The sequence below is a fragment of the Agelaius tricolor genome, unplaced genomic scaffold, assembly GCF_023055355.1.
Source record: "Agelaius tricolor isolate 1412-34295 unplaced genomic scaffold, bAgeTri1.0.p SCAF_38, whole genome shotgun sequence".
NCBI lineage: Eukaryota > Metazoa > Chordata > Aves > Passeriformes > Icteridae > Agelaius > Agelaius tricolor.
This window is the reverse complement of record NW_027269298.1, coordinates 5,819,468-5,847,419: the sequence shown is the minus strand read 5'-3', so window position 1 is coordinate 5,847,419 and position 27,952 is coordinate 5,819,468. Positions and strand designations below refer to the sequence as shown.

At 44.6% G+C, this 27,952-nt stretch overlaps 1 protein-coding gene across 1 annotated transcript in view; it reads right to left on the bottom strand.

The window, feature by feature from the left end:
* Window positions 1–5,350: 5,350 nt before the first annotated feature.
* The window catches only part of LMX1B (LIM homeobox transcription factor 1 beta), an 82,334-nt gene continuing 59,732 nt past the window's right edge, over window positions 5,351–27,952 (bottom strand). Inside the window, exons 3-8 of the mRNA XM_071454107.1 lie at window positions 12,458–12,690; window positions 9,588–9,766; window positions 9,133–9,210; window positions 8,671–8,737; window positions 7,686–7,847; window positions 5,351–5,984 (exon numbers count right to left, since the gene is read on the bottom strand). Coding sequence (XP_071310208.1) covers window positions 5,827–5,984; window positions 7,686–7,847; window positions 8,671–8,737; window positions 9,133–9,210; window positions 9,588–9,766; window positions 12,458–12,690 — 877 coding nt within the window. The 3' untranslated portion in view covers window positions 5,351–5,826. The remainder of the gene's footprint in view (window positions 5,985–7,685; window positions 7,848–8,670; window positions 8,738–9,132; window positions 9,211–9,587; window positions 9,767–12,457; window positions 12,691–27,952) is intronic.

The window sequence follows — 27,952 nt, the reverse complement described above, 5'->3', positions numbered from 1 at the left end:
CATCCCCGCAGAACAGCTCTCAACCTTCAGAGGCCAAAAACCAGTGCAAAAGGAGCCTCAGCCATCACCCTTGCTGTGTCCCTCCACCAGGCAGCCTGGGCTCCAGCTGCACAACTCTAAAGCCATCGAGGCAGTGCCCAGCTGTCCCTGGGCTCTCCAGAACACTGGTGCCAGCCCCAGGACACAGAGAACACACTCTCAGTCTGCAAAAGCAAAGAAAGAACTGCACACTGAGAGAAAGTCCTGCTTAGTTTACAGGTTGCTTTTATTTACAAATATACTTATGTGTAATCTCTCTCTTATTTTTCTTTTTCTGTTTTTGTTTATACTCTGTGTGTGTGTGTGTGTGTGTACGTGCACATGCACGTGCGAAGGAACGTGATGCATGAGAAACATGGATCTTAGCTGCCATCAATGGTGGCAGGAAAAAAATTGAAGTGAAATGAAAATTAAAAACACTAATAAATAATTTAATAATGACAAATAATTAAATAAAGAAAAAATTCCAATCTACATACATTATGGTGGTTTGTTTCCGACACGGAGGGAAAGGAGCAGTGAATCTACAGTGAAAGGAGCTGGTTAAGTATGAGAGAGCACAGTCATATTTTTTACAAGTTAAACAAATTGTAACAGACAGCTACAAAATACTACATTTCGATAACATAAATACAGAATATATAAATATACAAGTAATACAGCCATACACAGCTAAAAAATAGGGTGTTCACCTAAAAACAGAGTTCCCAATGCAAAGTATCTGGCAGCCCCTTCACAGCTGCTGCTGAACAGAACCAGAGTGCACCAAGCCAAGGTGATCCAGGCTGCAGCCAGCAGGAGGGAAACAGCCATCAGCACAGTCAGATCGGCCTCAGAGAAGCAAGACCGTGTTGAAAGCCCACCAAAGCCAAGAGACTTCAGGCAAGCAAATGCCCAAGCACGTCCCTAAGCAAGGAGCAGCGGTGCCTGAAGTGCTGGCCTTGTGGCTGCCCTGTGCCCCCAGGCCATGGAAGGGGGCTCTGGAGGGACCCGCATGCTAGGGAGCAGCTACTGGTCACAAATTCGTGGGGTGAGTCGGGCATGGGGCTGTGTGAAGCACGATCCGAAGCACTGATACTCTGGGTACTGTGGCTCCAGCTCCCACAGCCATGTTGTGCTTCAGCTGCCTCTGTCTTTTCACTGCTGTGACCCAGCTCCAGCTTGTGAGAATCCTTCCCTTCCTCATGATTCTGCTGCTCATTTCTAGTGACTTTCAGAGAGAACCAGAGTTCTTATGACATGGTTCACAGAGGTGCTCTTGTAAAGCCCAGCTTGCAGCATCCCAGCAGCATCCCAGAGCCGGGTTCACTGGAATACCTGGGGCAGTGGCTTGGGATATACCTCTGACCCTTAAGGAAACTGGAAGGGAGTCCTGAGCACAGTAGGAAGAGGGAAGTGGGTTCACATCATCTCTGGAAGGTTTGCTGGCATGAAGGACCTTCCCCATGACATGATGCACAGCGTGCTGGCTGAGCAATGACCCTTCAAAGGACCTGGCAATGATCATCTGAGTTCTGCAGGGTGGATTTGAAAAATCCACTCAGCAGCTACTGTGCGACTAACATGAGCCACATCTCAGGCATGCTTAGCTGCGACTGAGCCAAGTGATCTGGATGTTTTTGATGACAGAGTTTAAAGAAGAAAAGGAGATCAAAATACCCAGGATGATGTTCCAATATAAGTGAGTGTAACCACCACCGTTCATTACAGCAACATAATTACCTTCAGTATTGTGACTGTGAAATGTCTGCCACCAGCCGCAGGGCTGCTCTCAGGGCAGCGATGAGGAGGGTCTGGAAAGGCAGCACAGCCCGAGCCATCCCCTTGGCAGCAAGCCACGCCAAGGGAAGGTGCTGCTGCACCCCAGCCCAGCTGGCACCCACACCAGGCAGCTCAGTAACTGCTCAGGGCGCTGGGAACCCTCTGCCACCCTCACAGACCTGCAGCTGCACAAGAAGGACCTCTGAGCTCATACCCAGCATATTCATTCTGATCTCTCAATCATCTTTTTTATACATTATTAAGCACACTGAAACCTAATCAATCATCTTTTACTTAATTGCATCTTGTCGCCACTTTAGCTGCACACTTATTCCTTGATTAGCCAAAACAATATGATGGAAATACTGTGAAGAGCTCACTTGATGCGTTTCTGTTAGAGAGGGGTTAATTTCCTAGGGAAAATGATTACTGTAAGGTGCATGTAATAAACTGCTGTCATGACCTCTAGCCTTTGAGCTCCCATATGTGCAATCACTGTTTGTGGTTTCCGTGGAAGTGCCAGATGCTAAGAATTTTTGGCAAGAGTTTATCAATTTGACTCAATGTAAGGTATTACTGTGATATGGCCCATTAAACATTTTACTTTCACCTGATCAGAGACATTCCCTTGACAACAGAAGAGTAAAGCAGAAATCAAAGAGGTCAGAGGTTGCTGTATAATCTTTTACTGCAAGGTCCCAGGTTAAAACCACAATGATCACACTCCAGTAGGATAATTTATTCCACAAAAAGAAAGTGACATTTATTTTGCTTTAATGAACTTTGGCCTTTGCCAGCTATTGCAGGCCCACTGGAAATCATTGCCTATGCATTCTTTCCCTGGACCAGCAGCGGCCCACCATGGCATGGAAGATGTTACACGTGCCAAGGGCCTGAATGTGTGCGTGTGTGTGGCTCCAAGGGTGGCAGAACATGGGGCAACAAACAGCTAAGGCATCATCATACGACACACCAAGGGAGAGGAGATAGTATGTACAAGCATGAAAAAAAAAGGTGGCAAACAGTCATCCAAAAAATCAGCAAAGAATTATACTTCAGCTATAAAATGGGATGTCTGATTTTTTCCTTGGAGATGGATTATTTTTCAACATCCATCCCAGATGCAGAGGTAGAGTTGGGACAAGGCAGTTCTTCAAACTATAGGTCATGTTATAGTTCTCATTTAAGTCCCTGTAAACACCAAAAATGCCATTTTGATCCTGCCAGTAATGAGATATGAAGCAAGGCTGTGCTTGTATGAGGAGTCTACAAACTGGTGCATCTGAGAGGCTTTTCTATGACTGTAAAGTAGCACAGCAGAGGGGAGAAGAGGGAAATGATGACTCCATTGAGGTCGGTGGTGACAAATGACTTGTTTACATGTGCCATATGAAACCTGCTTGCTTCTGCCCTGCAAGCAGTGAGGATCACCTGAGTTCTTTATAGATGTTTGCTATCATGCAGAGAGAAAGGAAATTGTTATTTTGTTACACAAAGAAAGGGTAAAATACTTGAACAGGATGGGTAAGAAAAGAAAATCCTTTCCATTTCAAAATATATCCAGGGGCTCACAATGCTCAGTTGAAACCACATCCTTGCCAGAAAGCAGGGAATGGTCACTAGGCAAAGCATATGGACACAACAAACCCACCTTCCTGGGGATGGCAGCAATCAGGGACAGGGACAGGAAAGTCCCCTGGAACCCTTGCAGAGCCACCAGTCCCTTTACTGGCCAAGGCTGTGTGTGGGACACAGGGGCTCTGCACCTCAAGCAGTGGGAGGACGGTCCTTGGACTGAGCTCTGCCCCCCTGCACACACTCAGGGACACATACAGACACACAGACACAGACAGAGACAGACACACGGACACAGACACACATGCACACACACACACAGACACACAGACACACAGACACACACAGGGACACACGAACACAGACACACATGCACACACACACACAGACACACAGACACACAGACACAGACAGAGACAGACACACGGACACAGACACATGCACACACACAGACGCACAGACACACAGACACACACACACACACAGGCACACACAGACACACACACACACATGCACACACACACAGAGCCTCATCCACGGTGCTCTCATTCTCTCCAGAGTGAGAACCTATGCACTTGCACTGCAGATAAACCTTGGCTTTCTCAAGAAACGTCCAACACACTCAGTGCACATTTCCATGCTGGGGGAAATGGTATTTTTTCCCTTGGAGCCATCATCCTGCCCTTCCCACCCGTGCCTCTGGAACCCCAGGAGGGCCTGTCTCCATCAGCGGCTGCGGGGCTCCCAGCAGGACTCCCCGCACTGGGGCTGCTCCCTCCCTGGGGCTGAGGCTACGGGGGTCCTGCTCTGGCTCCCCTCCATGGAGACCCACGCTCCCACAGAAGATGCCAAGCCCCGCAGGGACACTGCCATGCTGGCCTGGTACCAGTCCTCAGCCTGGAGGAGTTAGATTAACGAAAGCTTTGGACTTGTTTTTCAGCTATTATGGTCAATATATTAAAGGTATTTATTTAAGAAAGTGCCTATCCTGCCAATCTTTCCCCATGAGCTCTATTTTGAACACACCCTATAATTACTGATATTACCCTGGCAAATATTCCCCACGAAGTTTTCTCTACTGAGAGCCATGACTGTACTTGTCTGCTTCTCCACATTATAATTATCACCAGGCAATATTTATAGCTATACTATTATTATTTATGATATTTTATGCCCTACAAAAATCTATATGACATATGCTTAAACTTCAGCATCAGAGACAGACGTCAGCTGGGCCACCCCTCTGTCGGTGCGGCTGTCCTTGCAGAGCTCACACTGCTCACTCAGCTGGCACCACAGCCAGGAGTCCTGGCAGGCCCTGCTAAAATTTCAGCTCAGCATACCTGAACTTCCCATTGTCATTTCTTTCACAGTTTGTTGTTCCTGGCTGGTGCACATTTCAGGACTTCTGGTGTTTCAGGCTAGAACTGTGTATCCTTGATTCTTGCTGAGGCAAGGTAACTAAAGGAGTGCTTAATTATTCCAGATGGACAATAAAGAACAGCACATTTATGCCTCATGCAAAACAAATAAACAGAACAGAATGAAAAACACTTCTTTGCCAATCATGGTCTAGACTTGAAATTTGGCACTGCAATACTTACAAACAAATGTAAATATTTTAATCTCACACTTCAGAAAAAAATTAAATAGATCTGTCTTGTAAGCACCTTTAGTTTTAATTATTTAAGATCAATACTAACCTAAATGCCTCTGCCCCTAACATGCATCTCCTCTCCGGGGTCATAGACCTTTCTTACTCTGAAATCACTGGCTTTTTCCACAAATACTGCTAACCAGTTTCCTCAGTATCATACGCATAAGGGCTATAAACTAATGAGCAGATCTAGGTTATGTAGAAAAAGTGTAGAAAGGAAACAAATGTTGAACGTCACATTTACATTAACTTCTCACAGTTCAAATGGAAATTTATCCACAATATAGTATGAATCATGCAGTAAGAAAAGGAGGAATCTCCAGTTTCTTTGATTTATTTGTCATATGGTTGACTGATGTCAGTATCAGTGGCTAAAAAAAAAGTTTAGACATCCAAAAGAAAGGAGAAGAGAGAGGAGGAAAAGGTCTAGCTTTCCACAAAATCCATTTCTTTTAAGATGATGAGCTCAAACCAAACCAGATCAAAGGCTGAGGACGAGCAGGTTCTTCTGTTCCTTCCGTGCTTGTCTCGTGGTCTGGCGCCAGCTGGGAATCAAGGGTATGGGACGGGTGGATGTGTTTTGTCTCTCTATATATGTATGTATGTAGGTATTAAAATATATGTACATACATACACATATATGCAAACAGAGACAGTCTTCCTAAAAAAATGCTCTTTGCAGTCCAGAGGCAGCAGAGTCACTGTGAAGGAAGAGCTGGGCAACATATGGCTGTAGAGTCTGCACTGGAAAAGTCACTGGCTAAACACACGCCGGCTGTTAGTTTTCTTTACTTTCATGAGGCGAAATAGGAGCTCTGCATAGAGTACAGCCTGTCAATGGGGTTTCCTACTCTAGCCTGCATGGAGTTAACTTCGGAAGAGGCAAGAAAACAGTCGCTCAAGCTAGTTAAAGAGGTATCACTGTCGATATCATGAAAAATGGAGTCGTTTCCTGCAAATGAAACGCACACGTTAGGCTGGATGCTGCGCAGCCGGGGAGGACACAGCACACACGGATGCTCACGTGCTGCAGCGAGCGGGAACACTCCTGCTCCTGTGCTCACATGCTAGCACGCTTTGGCTACGAGGGTCTGACCTACAAGGACGAGGTCTTGAAATCAACCCACAGGGGTCAGCCGGCAGCAATGCGCCCAAACCTGCCAGGGTTTAATTTCACTTTCAGCCAGCAGCACAAAACAGAGTCTTGGCTGACAACAGGAGCAGAGGGTGCTGGGGAGGAGCAGGTCCCCAGCTTCTCCACGGGCTCCAGCACTCATGGGAGCACCAGGACTGTCAAGAAAGGTGGAACCAGGGTGCCCATGACAGGGAGGCATGGTCTAAAGGCCATAATCATACTGGTCTTCATATACACACAAGGCAAAAGTTCTACCAGTGTGACAGGACCCAGGAAGAGACCTAGTTTCCCTGGCCTCAAGTGAGCTACAGCTCTAAAAATGGTCTCCTTTCAGAAAATTCCACTCTTTTAGGGCTGGTCTGGAACAGCACCTTGTATTTCCCTTAGCATCTAAGATTTCAGCTTACTTCAACCCTGAAGGTACCAGAAAAAGCTCTAGCTCAAGTCCTAGGGGCTCTGCAAAAGTGTTAGTCTGGTTCTTTTTCCTCACACACTCATTTGAAAGGGCTTTGTGCCATCCCCTGCACCCCTTTTGGAGCACAGAACCTACTTCCCAAGGAGTTTCACTCAGAAAGCCGAGCAAACCAACAAAATCACAAGCCACCTATTGCTCGAGGGCACTTCATATGTCCTGAGCTCCTTACAGGACCTCCCAAACTTCCTGGTGTGCACCATGGACTTGTCTCAGTGGCAAAAGTAATGACACAGACCCAAAGCAGATTTCCTGTTGGCCTGTGCACGCTGTGCTCGGGACAGTGATGCGCATGTGAGCCTCTACAGTGAAGTGCTCCTGGTCAGCAGAAAGGAGTCTGAAACAGGCCCTTGTGGGCTACCGCAAGGCCGAGAATCACAGTCTGAAAAATCCTCTGACATTCTTTTTAAATGCCACACTGCAATTGTCCAGAGCCAATAATTGAGCATTTAGTGCTTGTAATGCGTTTGATGTGGGGTCAAGCAATCGTGAAAGCAAACCGTCATCTTGACTTGGGACAGAGAATAAAACTATGCAGGAGAAATGTCCTGTGGTAACCCATCTCTTAGTGGCTCAAGAGCTGTTCTTTAACAAATCCACGCATCCAATCTGAGTGGTCTTACAGGGCTGCTTATTCATTTTGTAATGAATAGATTACTTCTCTTTATTGAAGGCACTTTTTCCTCAAAGCTTCTAAGAAAAAAGGAAAAATTTGTGAGGGAGCTAGAATTTGGTACTGTTTATTTTTCAGTGTCTTGGACAGTGGTTTAAAAAAGTGGAGCTTGGAGAGGTGATGTTGCTTGCTTATTGTTTATCAAAATTATACTGTGAAATAGTTCTGAAAGGTGTTCAGAGCTTGAGATGAGCTCTGTTCTACCCCTTTATGTGTACAAGAAAATACACACATAAAACTGACTGGTACAAATTCCCTGGTACAAATCCCAGAAAAAATATTCTAAAAGTCAGTAAAGCTGCTGCCCCTATGGAGTGTGATCCAGCACACGGACCCAGCTACTTGGGATGTGGCAGAATGAGGCATGCCTTACCATAGGGGTTCATGTGGTCGCCTGGCATTTGTGGAGGGGTAAGACCCTGCTGAAATGGGTCTGTGCCATAACTGCTTTGCTCCATTGCTACAATCTGCTGCTGTGGTGGTGCAAGTGGGGTGTAAGATGTCATCATCCCTTCCATTCGGTTGGACATTACTTCTGCAAAGCAAAGAGGAGGAACAGTTACTGCTGGGGAACAGGGCAGAATCAGTGGCAACAATGAACCCTAGCAAATGCAGTCTGGGGTATCCTGTCAGTCAGAGAAACTTTCCAGATTTTGTCTGAGCGTAGAGGCCTGAGCAATAAGCTGAAAGACTTGTAATTTCTACATAATTTCTGGAGCTCCTAGGTCCTGGACCTTATCCTCCCAAAGTCCATATATTCTGTCTGACAGAGCCCAGTTATTCTCTAACTCCTGCTGATCCCAGTTTTTCTGCTCTGGGTAAAGTCGAGGATTTAAGGCTGCAAGGTCTTGGGAGCTGGAGATACTCAAGAGTACCCAGAGAGCAGCAGAGCAAGTTCCAGCTCCTGGGTGCAGTGGACCCCAGGGTCCAGACACTTGTGAGGGCACAGGAGGGGCTCTCTGTGCCTTGGCTGGGGCAGTAACGCTGATGCCTGTGCAGATTGCCAGCTGAGCACTGTGCCCCTTCCTGCAGAAGAAAACAAACTGAAGGACCTGCCTGGAGCAAGGCTCCTGGAGATTTCCTCCAGTGCAGACACTTCCACGTGGCACATTCCTACTAGAAACGAGGTAACAGCTTCTGCATGAGCACCTCTGGGGTCTGATCCCACCAGGAGAACTTGGAGTAACCTGTCATGGGCACTCAGGCACACCTTTGTGTCCTTCCACTGCTGATGGCACACGTCACCCGCAGCCCTGCGTGCGCCCTGCATGGCTCTACTGGAGTGTCATGTGGGAATGGCACCTCCAGACAGCTGCAGATTCTTTCTCTCTCACTTTGCTCTTTCACAAATCCCCTACCTTGCCCTAGTCGCTGCGAGTTCTGTTGCTCCTGCTGCTGTTGGTGCCTCCGTGCCAGCTTTTTCATCTGAAAACAAGCAGAAGAACACAACATTCTTGTAGCTCCAAATGCAACAATTTTGTTTTCTTACAAAACTCTCTGCAAACATCTTATCAGTTAACACAGACCATTTATACTTATGCACACACTGTTGTGGGTTCAGTTTCAATTCTAAGCTTAAACACTTCAGTTTCCAGTTCAGATTTGCATGCAAAATTTACTCCCAACCCTGAATTGCTTTGAGCATATTAATTTAATGTCTGTGTTTGGAAGTTGCCTTTCCAGTGGATGTAGAGAGCAGAGCAGGCAGAACACGCAGAGCTCAGCTGTGGGGCCTCTGCAGTGTGAGCTGCAGCCAGGGCAAGAGCCCACGCTGGGGCACAGCCTGCATTTGACTTTGGAGGATGGGACAAACAGCCTACCTTTGCTCTTTGGTTTTGAAACCAGACTTGGACGACTCGCACACTGAGCCCTGTTTCAGCTGCCAATGTTTCTCTGACCTGCAGGAGGAAATGCTTAATGATGCAATTTTTCATAAGTTAAAAAAAAAAACCCAACACAAAAAACCACTAATCAGTTTTGTTAGGAGGAATGTTTGTACTTAGAACAAAAATTGCATGTATGGAATTACTTTTAAAAATTCATCATATTTTTGCATAGTGTTGTCAAGTTCTGCCCCAATAGCGCTACCAGTTCTGTAACTACTGAACAAAGAGTCTGAGCTGAGGAAAATGACACCAAATTTTACCCATAAAAGACTTCTGTGCAAAAAGAGTGCTCTGCTTTCACCCCGGGAGAGCTGCTCTTGCCCCAGGAGGGGCTGTCTGCGGCTGTGGCCAGGTGTCAGGGCTGGCTTGGGCCCTGCTGAAGCACCTACCTTTCTGCAGGGCTTCGAAGACACTTCAAAGGATGCTTTGAATGCTCGTCTCTGCTGTGTAGTAAGTATTGTCCTTGGTCGTTTAGGTCTTCTTGGGTCCTTCCCATCATCACTTCCTTTCCCTTGGGTTACTTGGCCTTTGGTGGGCTTAACATCTCCATCTTCATCATCACTTTTGACTGGTGAAAAAAGGATATATAATTGCACTTGTTCCACCAAGAAAACAGGATCTTTGAGAACTGCTCTTCAGTCAACAGGTTCAACTATTGTCCCATGGTTATTTGAATACCTAAAGCAGCTGTGGGCAGGAAGAGACTCTCTCAGATCTGTGTGCTCTGACTAAATCAAATGCCACAAAAGCATAAAAATGTTTTCAATTTTTAATTGAAGTCCTGATCAGGGGATGGAAACGCAGAAAATGCTTCAGTATTTCCAGGAATTGGGCACAGAGACACTTTGTGCTCTTCCAGCACCTCTTGGTCCCATGTGCTCACCTGCCCCAATCTCAGCACCAGCTTCACCTTCACAGCTGAACTTCAGCTTCTCCCAAAGCATTATCTGCAGACAGGTACTACTGCCTGCACTGCTACAGCAGCAAAACAGCATAAAGCAAGTATCACACAAGTATCTCAAAGCCCATCTAACTCAATATAGTACAGATTCCAGTTATTGAATACTGTTTTGAATGTTTTGAAGCTCCAGCAATAATATTAAATATAATCTTTGTCATCTCATTTCTACTTCCCACAGAAAACGTCAGTAATCTTCCTCTGTGCATTAAAACGTGTCTGTATGTACAAGCACAAACTTCTCTTTTTCAGTAAATGCATACAAGTATCTATGTGCTTGTGTAGACCAAAGAGATTATTTGTATTTTCTATAATTAAATTCTGAATACTCATATAATCTGGTGATATTACATGTGTTAGTATATTGTCCTGGGAAATCTCAAGCACAGTGGCAGAGGTTGATGGGTAAATACACATTTTGTTGAGAAAATCAACCTTTCAAGTCAGCATATTTTATTTGACCAGACTACTGATTTTTCTTCCAGAAAACACTATCACATTATTATAGGGACTTCAACATGAAGAAACACATGGAATTTTTTATATACTGAAAGACTACATTTGGGGAATCAACAAATTAGACTTTAATTCATTTTAGGGTCTGATTATTATGCACCTAGCAGTCTAATTATCTTTTACTTTAATAAGCATCTTTGGCCTAATGATTAAAGGGAAGTTCAGTCATTTTAATAACCATGACATTATTAACTTTCCAGCATGCCATTTCTAAGGAAAGGTTTGTGAGGATTAATACTGCTCATTGGAGAGTTACTCTTGTGTCCAGTGGATAAATATTTGATTGAAGCAGGACACATTCTCAGCCAGGGCTTTGCAGATTGTGTGCTCTCATGCAGACCCCTGGGAGATCAGTGTTTTCACTGTGTTAGACAATGGGAGACAAACAACTTGTTTAATTTGTCAGCTTGTTTTTCAGGTTTGGGTTTGACTAACAGAGAATAATGAGGGAAAAAAAAGCATCTCCAGGACTAAGAAACTCCCCTTTGTGCCAAAGGGAAATGAAATTGAAACCAAGACTGGTTTGTGCTCCTGTGGTAGCTGCTCGCTGCAGATCACAAGTCAGTCTGGTCCCGAAGAGGAGCCCAGCCCTGCTCAGAGCTGGTGCCCAGTGCAGCTGCCAGCAGCAGCTGTGTGAGTGAGGACAGCAGCGGGGAAGGTGCTGCGGCCAGCCCAGCGTGGGGATGGCCTCACAGGAGTGGTCAGGGGGTGGGTGGACACGAGGCAGGTGCACTGTGGGTCCCTGGGGCTGCTGGGGCGAGGCTGCTGATGGCCGAGGAGCTGCCAGCACATGCCTCACATGCCTCAGGCCCCTTCACCAGAACCCAGAGCCTCTGACTTGAGATTTACTGAGCAGAGCACCCAAGGTCCTGCAAATGCAGCATGACAATAACTAAAACACTGCTCCAACAGTGGCCCTGGTCCCATGCAGACACCTTTGTGTATTTCCACACCAGGTATGCCGGGTGTGGAAATACAAATTTTAGCAATGTGGAGAATATGACTCTCAGATTAGAGATCAAAGATAATTTCTGCTACCAGTTAAAATAGAGTAACACATTTTCCCATAAACCAGAGGCAAATATATAATTTGTACATGTAATGGAATGGTAACTGTTGATTTTCTTGGAAAACAACAGTGTGATTATGATGGCACAAACCCACATCTCAGTTACTTTCAGATTCTCTTCAGTACTTCTGTGTTGCACTTGCAATCTTTTTTAAAGGTACTATTTGTAATTGGCAGAGAGATTCCTCTTGAAAATCATATTACTGCTCTGCCCATTTTCCTAGTTTAGTGCTGAAATTGTATGTGAATACTCATATAATCTGGTGATATTACATGTGTTAGTATATTGTCATATATATACTCATATAATCTGGTGATATTACATTGTTAGTATATAGTATATAGTGAAGAAGATCCCCTGAAAAATATGTTAAAGTGGATGGAAGAATGCCTACAGAGAACAGCGTACTGGTACCTTACTTAAGTGAGACCTTGAGTAGCTAAAGTCAGTCTGATTCATGCTTTATGATCTTACAGAAAAACACATTGATGAAAGCAAAAAGATTTTGTCTTTTACTAAGCAGGAGGTTAAGGAAGAGAGTCAGGTTAGGGAAAACAGACTGCCAGTAGGAATGTTTTCAGCTGTGCCTGGAAATTTGCATAGGTGGCACATGCATACAGATGAAGTAGATGTGAAGATGGATGCACTTTTCTATACAAAAGCTCTACAGACCCATGCAGCTTTTCCAGTCAGAGCAGATGTGGGAAAAGCTCACCTGAGTCTGAGTCGTCTGGGCTGACCGAGCTCAACAAGTCTTTCTCTTTCTCATAGTCACTTTTGCAGAGCAGCTGCCCTTCCTTGAGGACAAACTCGTCCCCTTTCCTCAGCTGGCGCTCGCAGACGCAGCAGCAGAAGCAGCTCAGGTGGTACACGCACTCCAGGGCGCGCATCACGAACTCTGTCGGCGCGATCTTCTCCATGCAGCCGCTGCACTTGGCAGCAAACAGCCTGCAAGGGAGAGCAGCACAGTCAAGGGCAGCAGCAGATCACACCCTGCGTGGATCTAAATCCAGCAATGTCTGCACACATCAGCCTGGCTCGTGCTTCTGCACACGGCAAGACTTGCATCCTTAGGCTTGAAAATAGCATAGACGTGCAATTTTTTCAAATCTCAATTCCTTTGATCTTGAGATTCCCTAAATCACCTTTCCTGGACTAAGTCCACTAAGATCTGTCCTTATCTCAGTGGTTTTTTCCTTTTCAAAATGAGAAGCAAAACGGAGCTCCCAAAGTCAGATAATTGCTTAAACACAAATGTATTTCAATTCACCTTTTAGAGGAAGGACCAGCTCATGCTTTGTTTTATGCAGGGTCTCTTGTTTCAGCACTTAAGCCCTATTCTGAACAGACTTTCCATTTTTGGTATTCTCTGTCTCTGAGGAGGCTGATAAACACAGAAATGAGCATGAAAACTTTGTGCTTTTGCTGAGGCAAAGTCAGCACGTGTGCATACACACATGATTGTACACATGCAATCAATAAAGAGAGGAGTGAAATAACACAGCTTTCCTTTGGATGTTGAGTTATTCCAGAACAACCTGTCTCTGAAGGAAGTACTGTGCATTTTAAATGGTGTGAAACATCCTTTGGCAGAGATAGGCAGTGATACAATCTGTCAAATTACCAGTATAATCACAGACCCTAGAACACACACTGCATCCAGACTAGTTCTTATTAATGCTCTGTAAACCCTGTCTTTCATCCATCATTAATTTTCTAGGTTTAAGTTAGAATTATTTAGATTAATTTTATTTTGCTTTCCTAATGGCAACTGGGAATCTCCCTAAGTGAGATTTCAGAAAAGGGCTGCCTCAAATAAAGACGGATTGCTGTTACATCCCTGTGTCACATGGTGTGCTGGTGATTTGAAATTCAGTGTCTTTTATGGCAATACATCACAGTGCAAGGTGCATGAACATTTACATTTCAGCAAGGAAATGAACACCACTGCACCAGAGTGCTCACAGAAAAAAAAAAAAAAAATTAGATTCTGCCTTTTAGCATGGGGTATGCTGACTTTTTTCTGTCATCAAAATTATAATTTTTCACAAAAAAGCCAATTCTGTCTGATTTTAGAAGGCTAAAGCTGTGGTAGTTATTCATTCCTACAGAGCCTCCATTTTGTCTGAGCTGAGAAGTGCAGGAAAATGGCAGTACAAGCCCTCGGCAAAGGGCTGGAGTCAGAGTGGGCAGGAGGGAAAAGCAAATGTCAATATGGTTGCACACAGCATCCAGAAAACGGCTGAGAGACGGGAACTGGGGTGCTCCTGGCTGTACCTGGGAGTGACCACAGCAGGAGCCTGGCCAGCTCGGTGCACACCTTTGCACGACCACAGCCTCAGGGTAACAGCGGTGCAAGGTGGACTGAGTGGCTCTTCTTCAGGTATGTAATGAATTAAATTGATCCAAAGGAAACTGATGCACCCCGGACCCTGGGCACTGCCATGAACAGGATGGCTTACTCCATATGCTCCATTTGCTTTGTCTGCAAGGTTTTCCTTACAATGCTTTAGCCAGCAAATTCCTAAGCAGAAAATATTTTTATCTCTGCACAATTTTATATCTGAAAGGATTAACACACAAAGAGGGGAGAAAAAAAAAAAAAAAGGTGCACTACAGTGTTTGTTTCTGTTCAACTGCTTAAACCTATTTGACTCATTTAACCAAGCCTGGCCTCTCTGTCCGAGGGGATTCCCTCAGGATGGGCACATCTGGAGGAGACCTCAGGAGAGGCAGAGCTGGTGCGAAGGCTCTGTCCCCGCATGTACCGGCACTCTGCCGCTCCCGCCGGCCGCGGGGAGGGACGGGCCGGCCCCGGGCTGCCGATGCCCGGCCGCGGGTGCCGGTGCCCGGCTGCACCGGGAGGGACGGGCCGGCCCCGGGTGCCGATGCCCGGCCCCGGGTGCCGATGCCCGGCTGCACCGGGAGGGACGGGCCGGTCCCGGGTGCCAATGCCCGGCCCCGGGTGCCGATGCCCGGCTGCACCGGGATTGCGGCCGCCCCGGGGACGCTCGCACACGGCTCCAGGGACCCCGCCTGCCCTGGGCAGGTGCCCACCTCCCCTCTCCTTCCCCGGGAGGGCTCTGCGGCCGGGGAGCGCTGCGGCCCCGGGCAGGGCTGGGACCGCTCCAGGACGGGCTGCGGCTGCCTCCGGTTGCCTTCCAAGCAAACCGCACGATCCGCCACCGTCCAGTGGCAGTGAAAACACAAATGCAAGACAGTTTACGGACAATTGCAAGAAGAAAAGCTCAGGAAAGCATAAATCCTCTGCGCCTTGCCTCGAACAGGGACACAAAGATAACCTCCTCGTCCCGTGGAGCCCGTTGTTTCCCTGACCTGCACCTTTGCTGTCATACTGCCTTAGTGTTTGTGTTTTTTCTTTTTCTTCAAAATAAATATAACTAATGTGAATAGAAAATACTTTGTGTTATTTACTGGCAACCGACTATTCCCGTAAAGATGGTGCTTTTGCAACAGCGCTTCCCAAGGCAGCCTTTAAGCTATAACGAATTACACTGTCATCAGTGTAGATTAACTCATTCAAATGAACATTAAATTGCCCTGACAATACTGCACGGACTTCATATCCTGAATTTAACTCTTGTCAAGAAAATTCCCTCCCCTGTACACAGGTCCTCTGTATTATAACATGCATTCACACAAATACACTCACACACACACACACACACACAGAGCAGCGTGTTGGGTTGAATTCTGAGATTATAAAATTTTCATTAAACCTATCTTATAGGGTGTTTATAGGTATTTTTTCAGCTTCCCAAGAGGAACACAAGGTTATGCACTCTTTTTGCACAAGGCAATCTCACAACAGGAAACTAATCTTGACAAATGACCAGACTTTGATAGCTGTGATCTAAACCACTGCTCGTTAGACTGTTCATTTTATAAACGAATGGTAATAAACCTGTTGGGAAGTGTAGGATAGCAGGAATACTTTACAGATCACCCCTTTACAGGTTTCAATCAAAGCCATAAATTTGAAGGGGAGCACACAGATATTCTGTGCTGAGACAAAGACTCTGTCCCATACCAACCACATTTAAAGGAATTTTTTTTGCTTTCTATACCTTTTAGAAATAATTTGCGTAACTCTGGCTTTTTACTCCCATGGCTGATTATCTCCAGCTCTCTTAAGCTAATGTCAAACCTCAAAATCCTTGGATGTGTTAAAGTATGTGGAGAGTGGAAATCAAATGCCTTTATTAGAAGCCGCAGGAAATCTCCGACTCCTAAGCACAACGAAAACATTCCAGAGAAAATCGTTCAAAGAGGACAAAGAAGAAAAGCAGAACAAGAAAACCTTGTTTTGAATCAATGATTGCGGAGTTTTATAAATAAATTCTGTTGCCTGGACAATTTTGAAAGACAACTCAATAGGTTTAGGAGTTTTTAAGTGTGTTTGCCTGTATGCCTGGAACACTTGGGGGACTCAGCCAAGCTAAAGCTCAGAACAATGGCCTGTCTGTCCATCAGAGTATTTACAATAAATGCTCTGAAGCAACTTTACAGTACTAGATAATCAAAAAGTCTTTACCAGCCAAAACTGTGTGAACTTAAATTAATTTTGCATATGTATCGGGGCAATGCAAATGCTAAGACATGTCCTGACTTTAACCAGTAGATGAAAATGTTCACCAGTGGAAGAGGCCATAAAGATTTTATTTGTTAGGATATCCCTGTGAAGGCAGGCTGAATCAGTAATCCTTAGAAACAACCACAGTTACATGATCCACTGTGCCTTCCTGCATGGCACAGCCATCTGGAGTGCAATACGGAGCCCTGATTTATTATATCCCACACGGTTATCTCACAGTAAGTTTGACCCTGCTTTGCTCCTGAGAATCTCAGCTCTGCTGTTTACTCTCCTGGTGCCCTGACAACTCACCCTTTACCTTTCTGTGGCTCAGCCAGGTCCTTCATTTCCTCCTGTCTGTGGGCAAATAGATTTTAATTGTTTTATTATAACTAATTTAATCTGTGCTGAGAGATGTCCATGTGCAGTGTGAAATTTGCCGTTCACATTAAGCGTGGTTCAAGAGGTTTGTTATACAGGACAAAGGTAGAAAAATCGACTAATTCAGTCAGGTTGTTTATTTACTGGGCCTCTGCCATGAAGCAGTAAATAGGAAGTTATTAAGCTGTGTTTGATGTATGCAAGAGGACAGATGCTGCTTCCTACCGATCAGAGACCTTCAGTCATTTCCCTTTCAGTGTTACTCTGACATTATGTGTTGCAGCAACCAGAGCAGATACCTGGCTTTTCTTTATTTAATAAAGATGCACAGGTAGGGGTCACGGCTTTTGTAAGTACTCTTGGTGCAGGCTCTACGTGTGACATTTTGCATCTGCTGGGACATCCCTGCTGGCCTGCTCTGATGCTGGAAGTTACCTCCACACTCCTGTGCTACGAAACAGGGTAGAGCCAGAGTAAAATACAGCATGTTTTTCACACAAGTGAGTCTTATTAAGAGAAGAAATGAAATTACTAATGAAAGATAGCTGTTCCTTAATCTCCGGGAAAAATTTTGATATTCTTTCTTTAGATGACATAGGATTGGAAAAACAGTATGCATGGGGTTTTTCTAGCACAGGACTTGAATATTTTTTGTAGTGTCTTACAAAAAATGTTCATGGGTGCTTATAAAGTGGAAAAACTGTTGCTTGGTTGCACTCAATTCAGAATACACAAAACATCCTGAATGACATAAAGCAGAACGGGAATATTATAAATTTATTATTTGAAACCCCCCACCCCCTTAAAAATGAAATAAGCCATTTAACATATTTTCCCTGCAGATGAAATAATTACATAGTTTATTAAAGCCAATTTCATAGCTGAAACTTCAGTATAAGAAAGATAATTCCCTTTCATCAAGTAGTAATAAAACGTGCAAAATTTTTAAGTTTCTAGAAAAAAACTGTGACATCTAGAGAGAAACTAAAACAAAGAAACCTTTTTATTCTTCAGAAAGAATGGAAGAAAATATTTATTAACCCTCTACCCACAGGTGCTGTAGTATGAACACCAGCCACTGGTGAAAGCTTGTGTTAAATCTGCATTTCACAATGTGGATTTAGACTCACAAATTACATATTGCCTATCTGGGTAATGAATGACTTTTTCTTCATGTAAATATTTCACCTGTATTTCTGTGAGGAGTGCTGTACTCCCCTGCCAAGAGAAGCTGACGGCTCAAACAACTGTAAGGGGCCACATATTATGCCATGCCAAATCTTGCTGTGAAGCTGGTGGGACTTTGACCACGGACAAGGTCAGAGCCACCAGTACCCACTGTCCCTGTGCCACCAGCAGCTCTGGGGTGGAGCTGGGATGCTCAGACAAAAGCACAAAGACACACAGTATTTAAAGCTCACAGCCTAATGCACCTTGCTCAAGTGGGATCAGAATGACCGAAATAGTTACATCTCCCCTAACTATAAAGTACAACATAAAATGCAAAGTGCAGAGCAGTTTCTCGCTTTGAGTAGAATGTGACACAATGAATTCTTCTCTTTGCTTAATTTTCATCCCCTAATTGACCACTTTGTTCAACTGTCTTCCATCACTGCCATGCTGTTCTATTTTATAGCATTTTTCCATACAACACTTTGATGGAAAAATTTATGAAGAATAGAATTATTGCTGTTAGAAGGGAATTAAAACAATTTTTCATTTACAAAGTCACTGATATTGCTCTACTGTGCTCCACCTTTGGGAATCCAATTGCTCTTCTCAGCTACTCCCATTCCTCTTTATAGCACAGCAATTGCACTGTACAGATTATGGCTGCAATTTTCTCCTAATCTTTTCTGTAGAACAGAAACTGTTATAAAAGTTAAGGGCACCAACTGAATTGATAAAGCTAGGGCTGCAATTAAGAAGACTTAATGAATTAACAAAATATGTGATTTTGTTAGAGTTGTATTTCTAGGCAGTGCAAACATTTGTGAGATAACATTATTTTTGTCCATAAGTTTCAAAGAGGCTAAATGGGCTTCTGCTGCTGTGCTCTTTGCATTCTCCAAACCACACTGGTGGGCTGTAAAAACATCGTATTTCTCAGGGCATTTGTGCTTCTGCCACAGCTCTACCTAGCTGGGGGGCGGTGGTTACCAAAACAAAACGGGCAGTCCTTTTTTTTTCCCTTTGGATTCTTTTTCAGATATTTACACAAATTAAATTAAATCCACCTCGATCTCCCTTTGTGCCCTCGCCAGGATCCAGTGGATGAAGTGGCCTCTGGAGGGGCCCTGAGGAACAGGCTGGGATGCTGCTCCAGTCTCTGCTCTGACAGACATCTTATCCTGCTTGTTCACTAAATGGCACACTAAATTTACATCACCAACAACACAGGGAAAATCTTCTAATGCAATTTTTATATGAGATTCCACCCTAAAGGCCCCATAAGCAGGGAAATTGTACTGTTGTGATTCACTGGCCTGGTCCTCACTTTTACAGAAAAAAATAATCATGTCAAAGCAATTCAAATGTAATTTCTAAGTTATTTCTTGGCTGGCAAGAATGACTTAGGGAAAGAATTTACTCAAGGCTTTCCTCACAACTAAGAGCATTGAGAGGAAGAAACGTTATTTGCCTGTATAAAACAAAATCACTTCCTGTGCCTGCTGCAGTGATGCTGGTGGAGAGCTTGTGCCCAAACTCATCAGCACAGCCAATTTAGCAACTGATTTGCAAGGGAAAGATACCTTAGTCCTGTGGTGTTAATGTCTTTGCAGTGGGGGGTCTATTGCCAGCTTCTCCAAACTCATCAACACAATCTATTATTAATACCCAGAAAGGCTTTATAGTATCTTTATAGCACAAGGCAATGAAAGCTCTGTGGTGTAATCTGTTATCTATATTGCAAAAACATGTGAAATAAAACAAAACATAGACACTTCATAAACAAAATGTTTCATCTATTATATCTCTCTGCCTCCCCTGTATATAAAGCAGTGGGGTGCAGGAAAGGCATTCAGAGAGATTTGCTGTTAGATGTAGCACAGGCTCCTTTTAAAATTCTATTTGTATTGTGACAAATTTTACACCGAAAGAAAATTTCTGCTCCTTTCACGGAGATAGAAATATTCGAATATTTGCAAAATTAGGCCGTGTTCTGTCAGTAGAGCAAAGGGGGCTAGGTGTAAAATACAGCTTCGACACTCCTCGGGAGGAAACGCTTTGACAAAGGGATGAGCGGCCGAGCCACAGCGCAGCGAGGAGCCAGGGGCAGCAGGGCCGGGAGGGCACAGCCCGGGGCAGGCCAGGTAGAGGTGTCAGGGCATTGCCATGGCAGGAGCCAAGGAATTTGTCTCCAGTAAGCAGCAGCAAAACCAAGTGCCCACTGGAGGCAGTTATTTCTCTGGAAAGCACTCAAGAACAGAGTTTGAGCACAAGATTTAATATGAAAAGCCCAGAATTACCCTACTTTTAGTCCCTAGGAACAGACACAGTTACAGAGATCATTTAGCAGCAAATAAATAAACACAGTTTAAAACTCAAGAAGGTTTTGTTTCAAATAAACAGATTGTGGCAAAGGTGGAACTGAGAGGGAAGCACGAAGCAGTTTTGTGTACTTGGTGCATACATGTTTGCAATACAGTAAGAACAAAAAAAGTCCTCAACATAGGGCTGCGTCTTATTTCCCAGATGCCTTTTTATGTTCTTTGCCGGTCGAAAATAAATTGTTCTTTTGTAGTGTTTGTCTTTTCAGTCCAACTGTCAGCTATTATTTTTCTATTTCCTCTTTTTGTCACTTTGCATTATTTTTGGTGCTGTAATTCCCATTTGTTCCCACTCCTATCTTCCTGTCTCCCATTGTTCCATTTTTTAATCCCCAGTTTTACTCTTCTTTGGCTCTTTTTTGGCCCATTCTCAGTAGGGTTTGAGAGAATACCCAGGCGTGACTCCCTGCTATAGCAACCACACCTCCCCAGGAAAGCCACAACAATCTCTTCGGGAGGAGGAAAGTCTTTCACAAGCTGGCAGCAAAAGTAAATCCTTCTTCAAGGAACAAGAAGGATTAGCAGGGAGCAGTGGGCTGCAGACTTAACCCTACCCTTCATTTCTTTAAAGCACCAGTCACTCAGAACCCTGCTGTGATGTACAATTAAACAGAACCCAAAAAAATCCTGAATGACACAAGAGCAGGATTGTGTAAAGGTTTAATTCCACTTTAATACCTTTCCAAGTTCAGAACTCAAAGATAGCAATTTAACCCAAGAATCCCCATCCGAGCATGAAAAGTTGCTGCTTGTCTTACAAAAGTTCCAGCTATATTCTGCTCTAAATCGTGCTCTTTTAGGCTGACCCTTAATGGATGAAATTTTTCTCCCCCAGTCAGCTCACATGGTTTCTCTTTATAGTCCTCCTTTCACAAACTTTGTTCTTCTGATAAAAACAAGAGACTCTTACCAGAAGCACGGAGCTTTGTAAAAAGTACCACTGAAAAAGGAAAAGGAACAGTATAAAACCCCGACACAAACAGCCAAAACTCAGCTAACTAAAGGTGTCTGCTGCCATGCCTAAGAATGGTAATTTATTCTTGTAACATGAAGTGACTCTTATTAAGCTTATGTCAATTACCTACTATTAATATTAGCATGGAAAATAAATACTCCTCTTAATACAGTGTTTTTTGAAGACTTGAAACATCTGAATCATCTTTTTTAAATTAAAGAACAGACGAGCCTGGTTGTTCTAGTATGGATGACTACTAAAGTTGCTCTATAAACTGAATTTTTAAGATTAGACACAGAACTATGAAAACCTTCTGGCTTCTGTAAGGCCAAATATGGTTGAGAGACTAAGTCAGTCTGAGTCCTAAGAGTCAGCTATCAGCATCTGTGTTTGTATTTAGGCTTTAGTAAACTAGATGCTCTAAAGCCATACAAAGAGATTTATCAGTAAGCAGGGCCCTACAGCACGCCCAGGTCCTCCTCCTGCCTCGAACGTCTGCACAGGTTTTAAGTTATTCCAGCAGTCAAACATTTATAACACAGGACACTTCCACATGTGTGAAAATGAAATCCCATTAGACACCAACAACATTATTAGGCATGCAAAGAGGATTATTCCTTTAAGCTCACAAGACTGAAAGGTTTGTCTAAACATTTTATTAACTTTTTTAGATTTTTTTTTAATTAAATGAAAAGTTGTAAGTAGGTCAAAGCTGAAATACTTAAATACTACTTAACTTTTGGTTAAGTATATGTATATATGCTATACACACACACAGAGAGAAAAAATAAAGATGCCTGCTAGAGAAAAAGTGTACAAAATCCTTCTCATATCTTATCAGCACATTCCTTTCTTTCAGGAAGAAAATTTGTATGGCTTGAAATTGTTCTAGAAAAGCACCAAAATGTTGCATGGTGTCGCTTCGGGTTCAATATATGTTTTCAAAGATGAGTATTTGCTGAAATGCATTGAAGTTTGCTCATCAAGAGTTCTGATGTTCTTAAGATCGTCTGTTAAAGAAGAACAAGGGAGTAGAAGCTGTGTCAGCTTTTGCTTCAAGTAAGTGAGATGCAAAACTCCTTCGGGAGCACCAGGAACAGGACTGGGTCCTCACTCACAGGGAAGATGACTTTAGAACCGACCAGTTCCATCGGCAGTTGGGTCCTACATTTCGGCATTGGAGGGCCGTTCACAGTACCTCAGTTTGTTATTGGAAGGAAAGCAGTTCTCTGTCTGGATCTCACAGCAGCACACGTCCCAAGGCACAGAGCAGCCTGCCCTGGGACGCGAGGGGCAGCGCACGCCTGTCCGTGCTGCTCACAGCCGCTTTGTCACAGACCGCAGGGCTGACCTACACACGGCTCTTGTCACTGCACTGACAATAGGCGTTAAAATATTTAAGATTTGCTTCTAGCACTGCATGGAGCAGGCAGGAAATGTAGAAGCTTGGGTGTACAAGTTAATGAAATATGGTTGGGTGAACATAAGCTCTTAATTTAGACAATAACAGTTACCGCCACAGTGTCTTTGTGTCCGCTTTATGAAAGTCATAAACTCTCCAAAGAAAAGCAGGAGCTATTTCACCCTGATGGTCTTTGACTCCCTCTCACTACCTGCTGGCACAGTTAGAAGTATCAACTGTCTTTGAACAGATTAGGACCAAGTTAAAGTGTGACAACATCTTAAGCTTTCTCCACATGTTGCCAATGATTTCCAACTAAAGATGTTACCCTCATGCTTCTGCCACAATGATAAGAATCTATAGCCGGCTCGCTTGAGGAGATAAAGGCAGTTTAGCAGGAAGTATAAAGTACTCCAACTTGCTAAACTAAGTGGCTGGCTGTCCCAAACTAGCTGAATTTTTCCTCTACAAAGCACAAAATCCTTATCATTAGGGACTTAAGCTGCTTTTTATTTTGAGACAAAAAGAATACTGTTTATTGGCATCCAACTCAAACCAGCTGTAAACAGTTGCTTTGATGAAGAAGCAGCTACAACTTCAGCATGCCCGAAGGCACAAACCCACCGAATGCCAATCATTAAAGGAAGAATGTAAGGTGTATATAGGGTCAAAAGAAGGCCACGGGACATTTGCAACCTCAGGGATCTTGGATAGCTCACTTCGCCTTTAGAACCACTAGAGGAATTGAAGCTGTTCTGCTGTATGACCTCTATCTCCAGAGGCAGTTCTGGGCTCGGCTCCGAGGAGCAGCAGACCTGCAGTGCAAGGCTTTTCTCCCCAGCACGACTGGGGCAGCCACATCGTGAACTTTGATTTGACAGAGCCTGAATGGCTCCAGGATGCTGTACCTCATGGCATCCATGCAGGAGCCACGCAGAAGGCTTGGGCAGCAGGAGTCCTGCCAGTGTCCATGGACACTTGAATCACTGATGTGCAGGTCATTTTAATTCCTCTTGTGACTTCTTTCATGTAGAAACACTTTACTGGTTGCAACATCTATTTAAATTAATATGCCCCACCAACAATTTTGGTCACAGCCAAACTAATGTGGACCCTAACAAAGTTAAATGGCAGCTGCTCCAGGCGGCCCAGGGGATGGGCTGGCATCTTCTGCTGGCCCTCCTGCCATTCTTCCTCCTCCTCACCCCTCTGTCTAGTAGATACTGATGTCTCTCAGTTGTTCCAGGCTCCCTCCCACTCCCCATCCCTAGCACAGCATCAAATCTTTCCCAGAAAGAGCAGCAGCACAAAGGGTTTCAGCATGGAATGGCAGTGCTGGCTGGTGGGGCATGGGGTTCCTTGTCCTTTATAAGATCAGAGTGGCATTTCAGTGGGAATTCAAATGCCGAGTGGACTCAGCTACCAGGCTGCACGTGCAAACCAGCTCTCACTTGTGCCACTGAGCTGGGATGTTTTACAGGAGCATGTTGCTTCTGTACAAGGCTCTGGTGCTACCAGAGATGGGGCTCCTCCAGGTACAGGCTCAGCAGCTCCTCCTCCTCCCAATGCTGAGAGGATTCACACCAGCAGTACCAGTTCCTCTGGCAGAAACAGGGTGCATCTCCCTGCCCACATCCTCACAGACGCCACAAACAGATACCTTGGTTTGGGGGATTCAGTTCAGAGCTGCTGCCTGGGTTTGGAGGCCTCTCCCAGGCTCCTGACGGCTTGGCAGCCTCTCCCTGGCCAAACCTGTGCCCTGCACCCCTGCTGCCCCCGGCACAGCCACACTGGGAGCCAGGCTGTCCCTGCTGCTGCTCCTCACCCACCGCATCTGGGTGACATCCCCAGCCCGTGCTGTCCCTGCCTGGAATCAGCTCCCAACATCCGTGCAATGCCGCAGCTCCTCCCAAGTACTCCAACATAACTGGAATTGCAGGTATTATTTTGGGCTCACATGACAGGAAAAAGGCAGTAGAAGTTTTGCAGTGCTGTTAGATTATACAACATTACATACGTAATACAAAAACAATAACTCTTTCTAATTTATTCTGTTAAGAAATTTTCCTATATAAAACCCCAGATTTTTTTTTTTTTAAAGAGACAGTGGTTCATCTTTATTGTCACATTGATATCTTTATAAACTTACTCTAGTGATCTACAGGAAAAGCAAACCAGACAGCTCTGTATTTATGGGCATATTTTAAAAGCCTCTTATATTTAACAACTGCATTTAGCTGTGTTAACTGTGAGTTGCAGTAATAAAGGCTCTGCACACTTCGATGCTAAATTAAAAAAAGTTCTGCTGTTCAATAATACATAGATGCTGTTTTTTTCATTACTCTTTAATATCATTTCCATTTAGTTTATAAATAATTGTAGCTAGCTAATGAAACGAAATAAAACCTGCCTCCAACCCATTCCCTAGGGCAAACTAAACTCCTCTTTTTAAAGCTTCTTAATCACCGCCCAGTTCTTACAAAATTAGCATAGTAATGGGCTTTAAATTGAGCCTCTTTGTTTTTTAATTAAGCTCCCAGCAGGTAAAAATAAAACAGATTATTGAAGAATATGCCAACCCTAATAGCCTGCAACTCTTTTGACAATTAAAAAGATCCCATGTTAACCCTTTTGAGGAACCCTGCATGCTAATTAGTCACTCTGAGGCCCAAATCCATCAACATTCCACCCAGACACCTTGTAAAGCTGAGATGGCGGGTCCGTGTCCGTACCTGCCCCATTCCCCACAGAGGTGAGGAGCCCACAGGCAGCCGTGTGCCAGGACAGGTGGCATTTGCCACCCTGATGCTGGGCAGCGCCACTGAGCTCCAGCCCCGGGCAGGGCTCCCGGCTGCCCACAGAGCCCTTCCCACCCGGTCAACTCCAGCACCGCTTGGCCATTCCTCCTTGGAGCCTCTGCCTCATTTTGCACAACACAAGGAAGGGGGTGCCAGCAGAGCAGCCCCCAGCCCAGCCCCGGGGCTGGTTTGAGTGTGCTCAGCAGCACCAGTGCCCCAAACATGCCAGACACACGATCACAGAGTTTTGCTTAGCAACACTGAGCTGCCTCAGAGGCAAAGGTAAATCCTGAGCAGAACAAGGGGGTTAAGAAAGTGCAATGTTGGAGCCATGTCATGGACAGCAGAGAGTCTCTGAGAAAATTTACTAGACACTGCTGGCAACCTAGAAATAGGATAGCACTGCTCTTCCCTGGCAGTTCTGTGTCAAATATTTGGAAAGCTCTGTCAGAATCCCACGTTTTATCTTCAGTGTCTGCTCTGAGCATCAGTGCAAAGTGCTGGCTGCCCTCCACTTGCATCCAGCCAGGATGATGAATCACGACGGTTGGAAGTGTTGTGTCCATCCAGAAATGAAATCATCAGCATGAAAAGCCCATTCATTTCCACAGACACTGATCACTCTGCATCCTTCAGAGACTCCCAGCAAATGGGGCTGAATGCCCTTGTGTACCCAGTAAGGCCCTGCCTTGTCCCAGCAGCTGCTGGAACTACTGTCAGTTCCTGCTTTATATTATACCTTGTGGTGCAAGGGTCACCGTGATGGAGTTAGGGGCCCACAGAGAATCAGATTTAAGGGCAGACTCCAGCCACGAATATATGCTGCCTTCCTTCACTGAAGCATTTGGGAGCCTCTACATTGTGTTTTCAAATATAAATGACATTTCTTGTGTCTCTCAACTGCTATCAGAAAATTCGGAGAAAGAAGGATGCACCTTGCTTACAATGAATACAAATTCATTAGGCAAACGCTTTCATTTACTGTCTGCACAGGGAGAGGACTTATTTACTTTAGAGGGCACCTCTGGACCATGCCCTGATACAAATAAAAATTGCCAGCAGAATCATTCAACGCAATGTAGATCCATCACAAAGAATTCACTTTCCCTGAGCTGTGCTGGAGGAGATCACAGACCCTGTACACCAGAACTGGGGAGGCCACTGTGAGATGCTGGTGATAACTTGAAGTTTCCAGGTGGGATCCTCAGTCCCCTCCACTCTCTGCTCCCACTGGGCCTGGCAGACAGAGAGCTGATATGTACAAAAACGCTAATTCCTCCTGAGACCATTTCAATTACGGGAACCTCTCCAGGAATATATTTAGTTCAAAGCAAAAAGCTACAACGTTCAGAATAAGCTTGCTATATTCCCATCACAACTTGCTGAGAACAGCTGGAGAGGCAGTATTGGGTACAAGCTTCTCTGTCCCTGGCTTGAGGTTTGTCAGCTGTTGGTGGGGCTGCAAAGTGGCTGCAGAAGAGCAGCAGCTTGTGAGGGATGCATTTCCTGAATTCTGGAAAACTGACTTTAGAGAATGCAGTATCCCCTGCACCAAACAATTGCACTCCCACCATTTCATGCTGAAAGCTTCCCAGCCAACTGAGGACAAAATTTCCTTATGCATACGAGATTTATATGAGAGATTTCAAGCTGAAAAGTGTGCTTTTACATTACACACCTCGTACCATGTCACATGAAACAATATTCTCTGAAACTCTGCTGCCAAAACCACTGTGGAAACATGCATTCACCCCAATGCACCTTGAGAATACAGAATGGTGCATTTAAAAATCCTTAAATCCTTCTGCCATTTTTCAGGATTTTTACCAAGCCCAAGGACGTCCCTTACTACATGAGGAACTCCTTCTCTACCACAGCATCAGTCAAAATGGAAGAAACTTTTTTCCATGTCTGATCCTGACTGGTTTTCAGCTGTGACTGTAGATGGAGCTAAAATGAGCCCACCACCTTCTGCTCTGTGTGCACAGGCTGTTATCTCCACCAGCTCTGACCTTTTGCAAATGTGATCCAAAGTGACCTTTCAGTATTATTGCAGCATTAAATGCAGTTTTTCAAGTAATCCTCACTGGAGCATGTTCTACATCAGTAGCTGTTGTGCATTGGAAAATCCAGCCTTTCTGCTGTCTTGGGTTTATTGTCATGGCCATGTCTACGGAGCTGCACAATTTTATATGAACCTTATATGAACCTGGCATTCCTACTGCCAAGCCATTGGCCAGCAACACCTTTAAATGGGCAGTGCAGCTGTCCAAACAGTGCCTGCTGTACCTGGACAGCATAGAGGTACTTGTTTACTCTCCTCCAGAATACACAGAGGTAATTCTTCTGGATTTCATCACTGTCCATTGTTTTATGCTTTATATTCAACCTCTCAGGAAATCAGTGGAAGGTATTATTTCCTAACAAAAATATCTGTCATTTGATTCCAGCTGGCAGCCTCAGCCTCCCTCTGCACCCCAAATGTGGGCTTTGGTTTAATGTCTCCTTGTCAGGAGTGTGTTTTATACT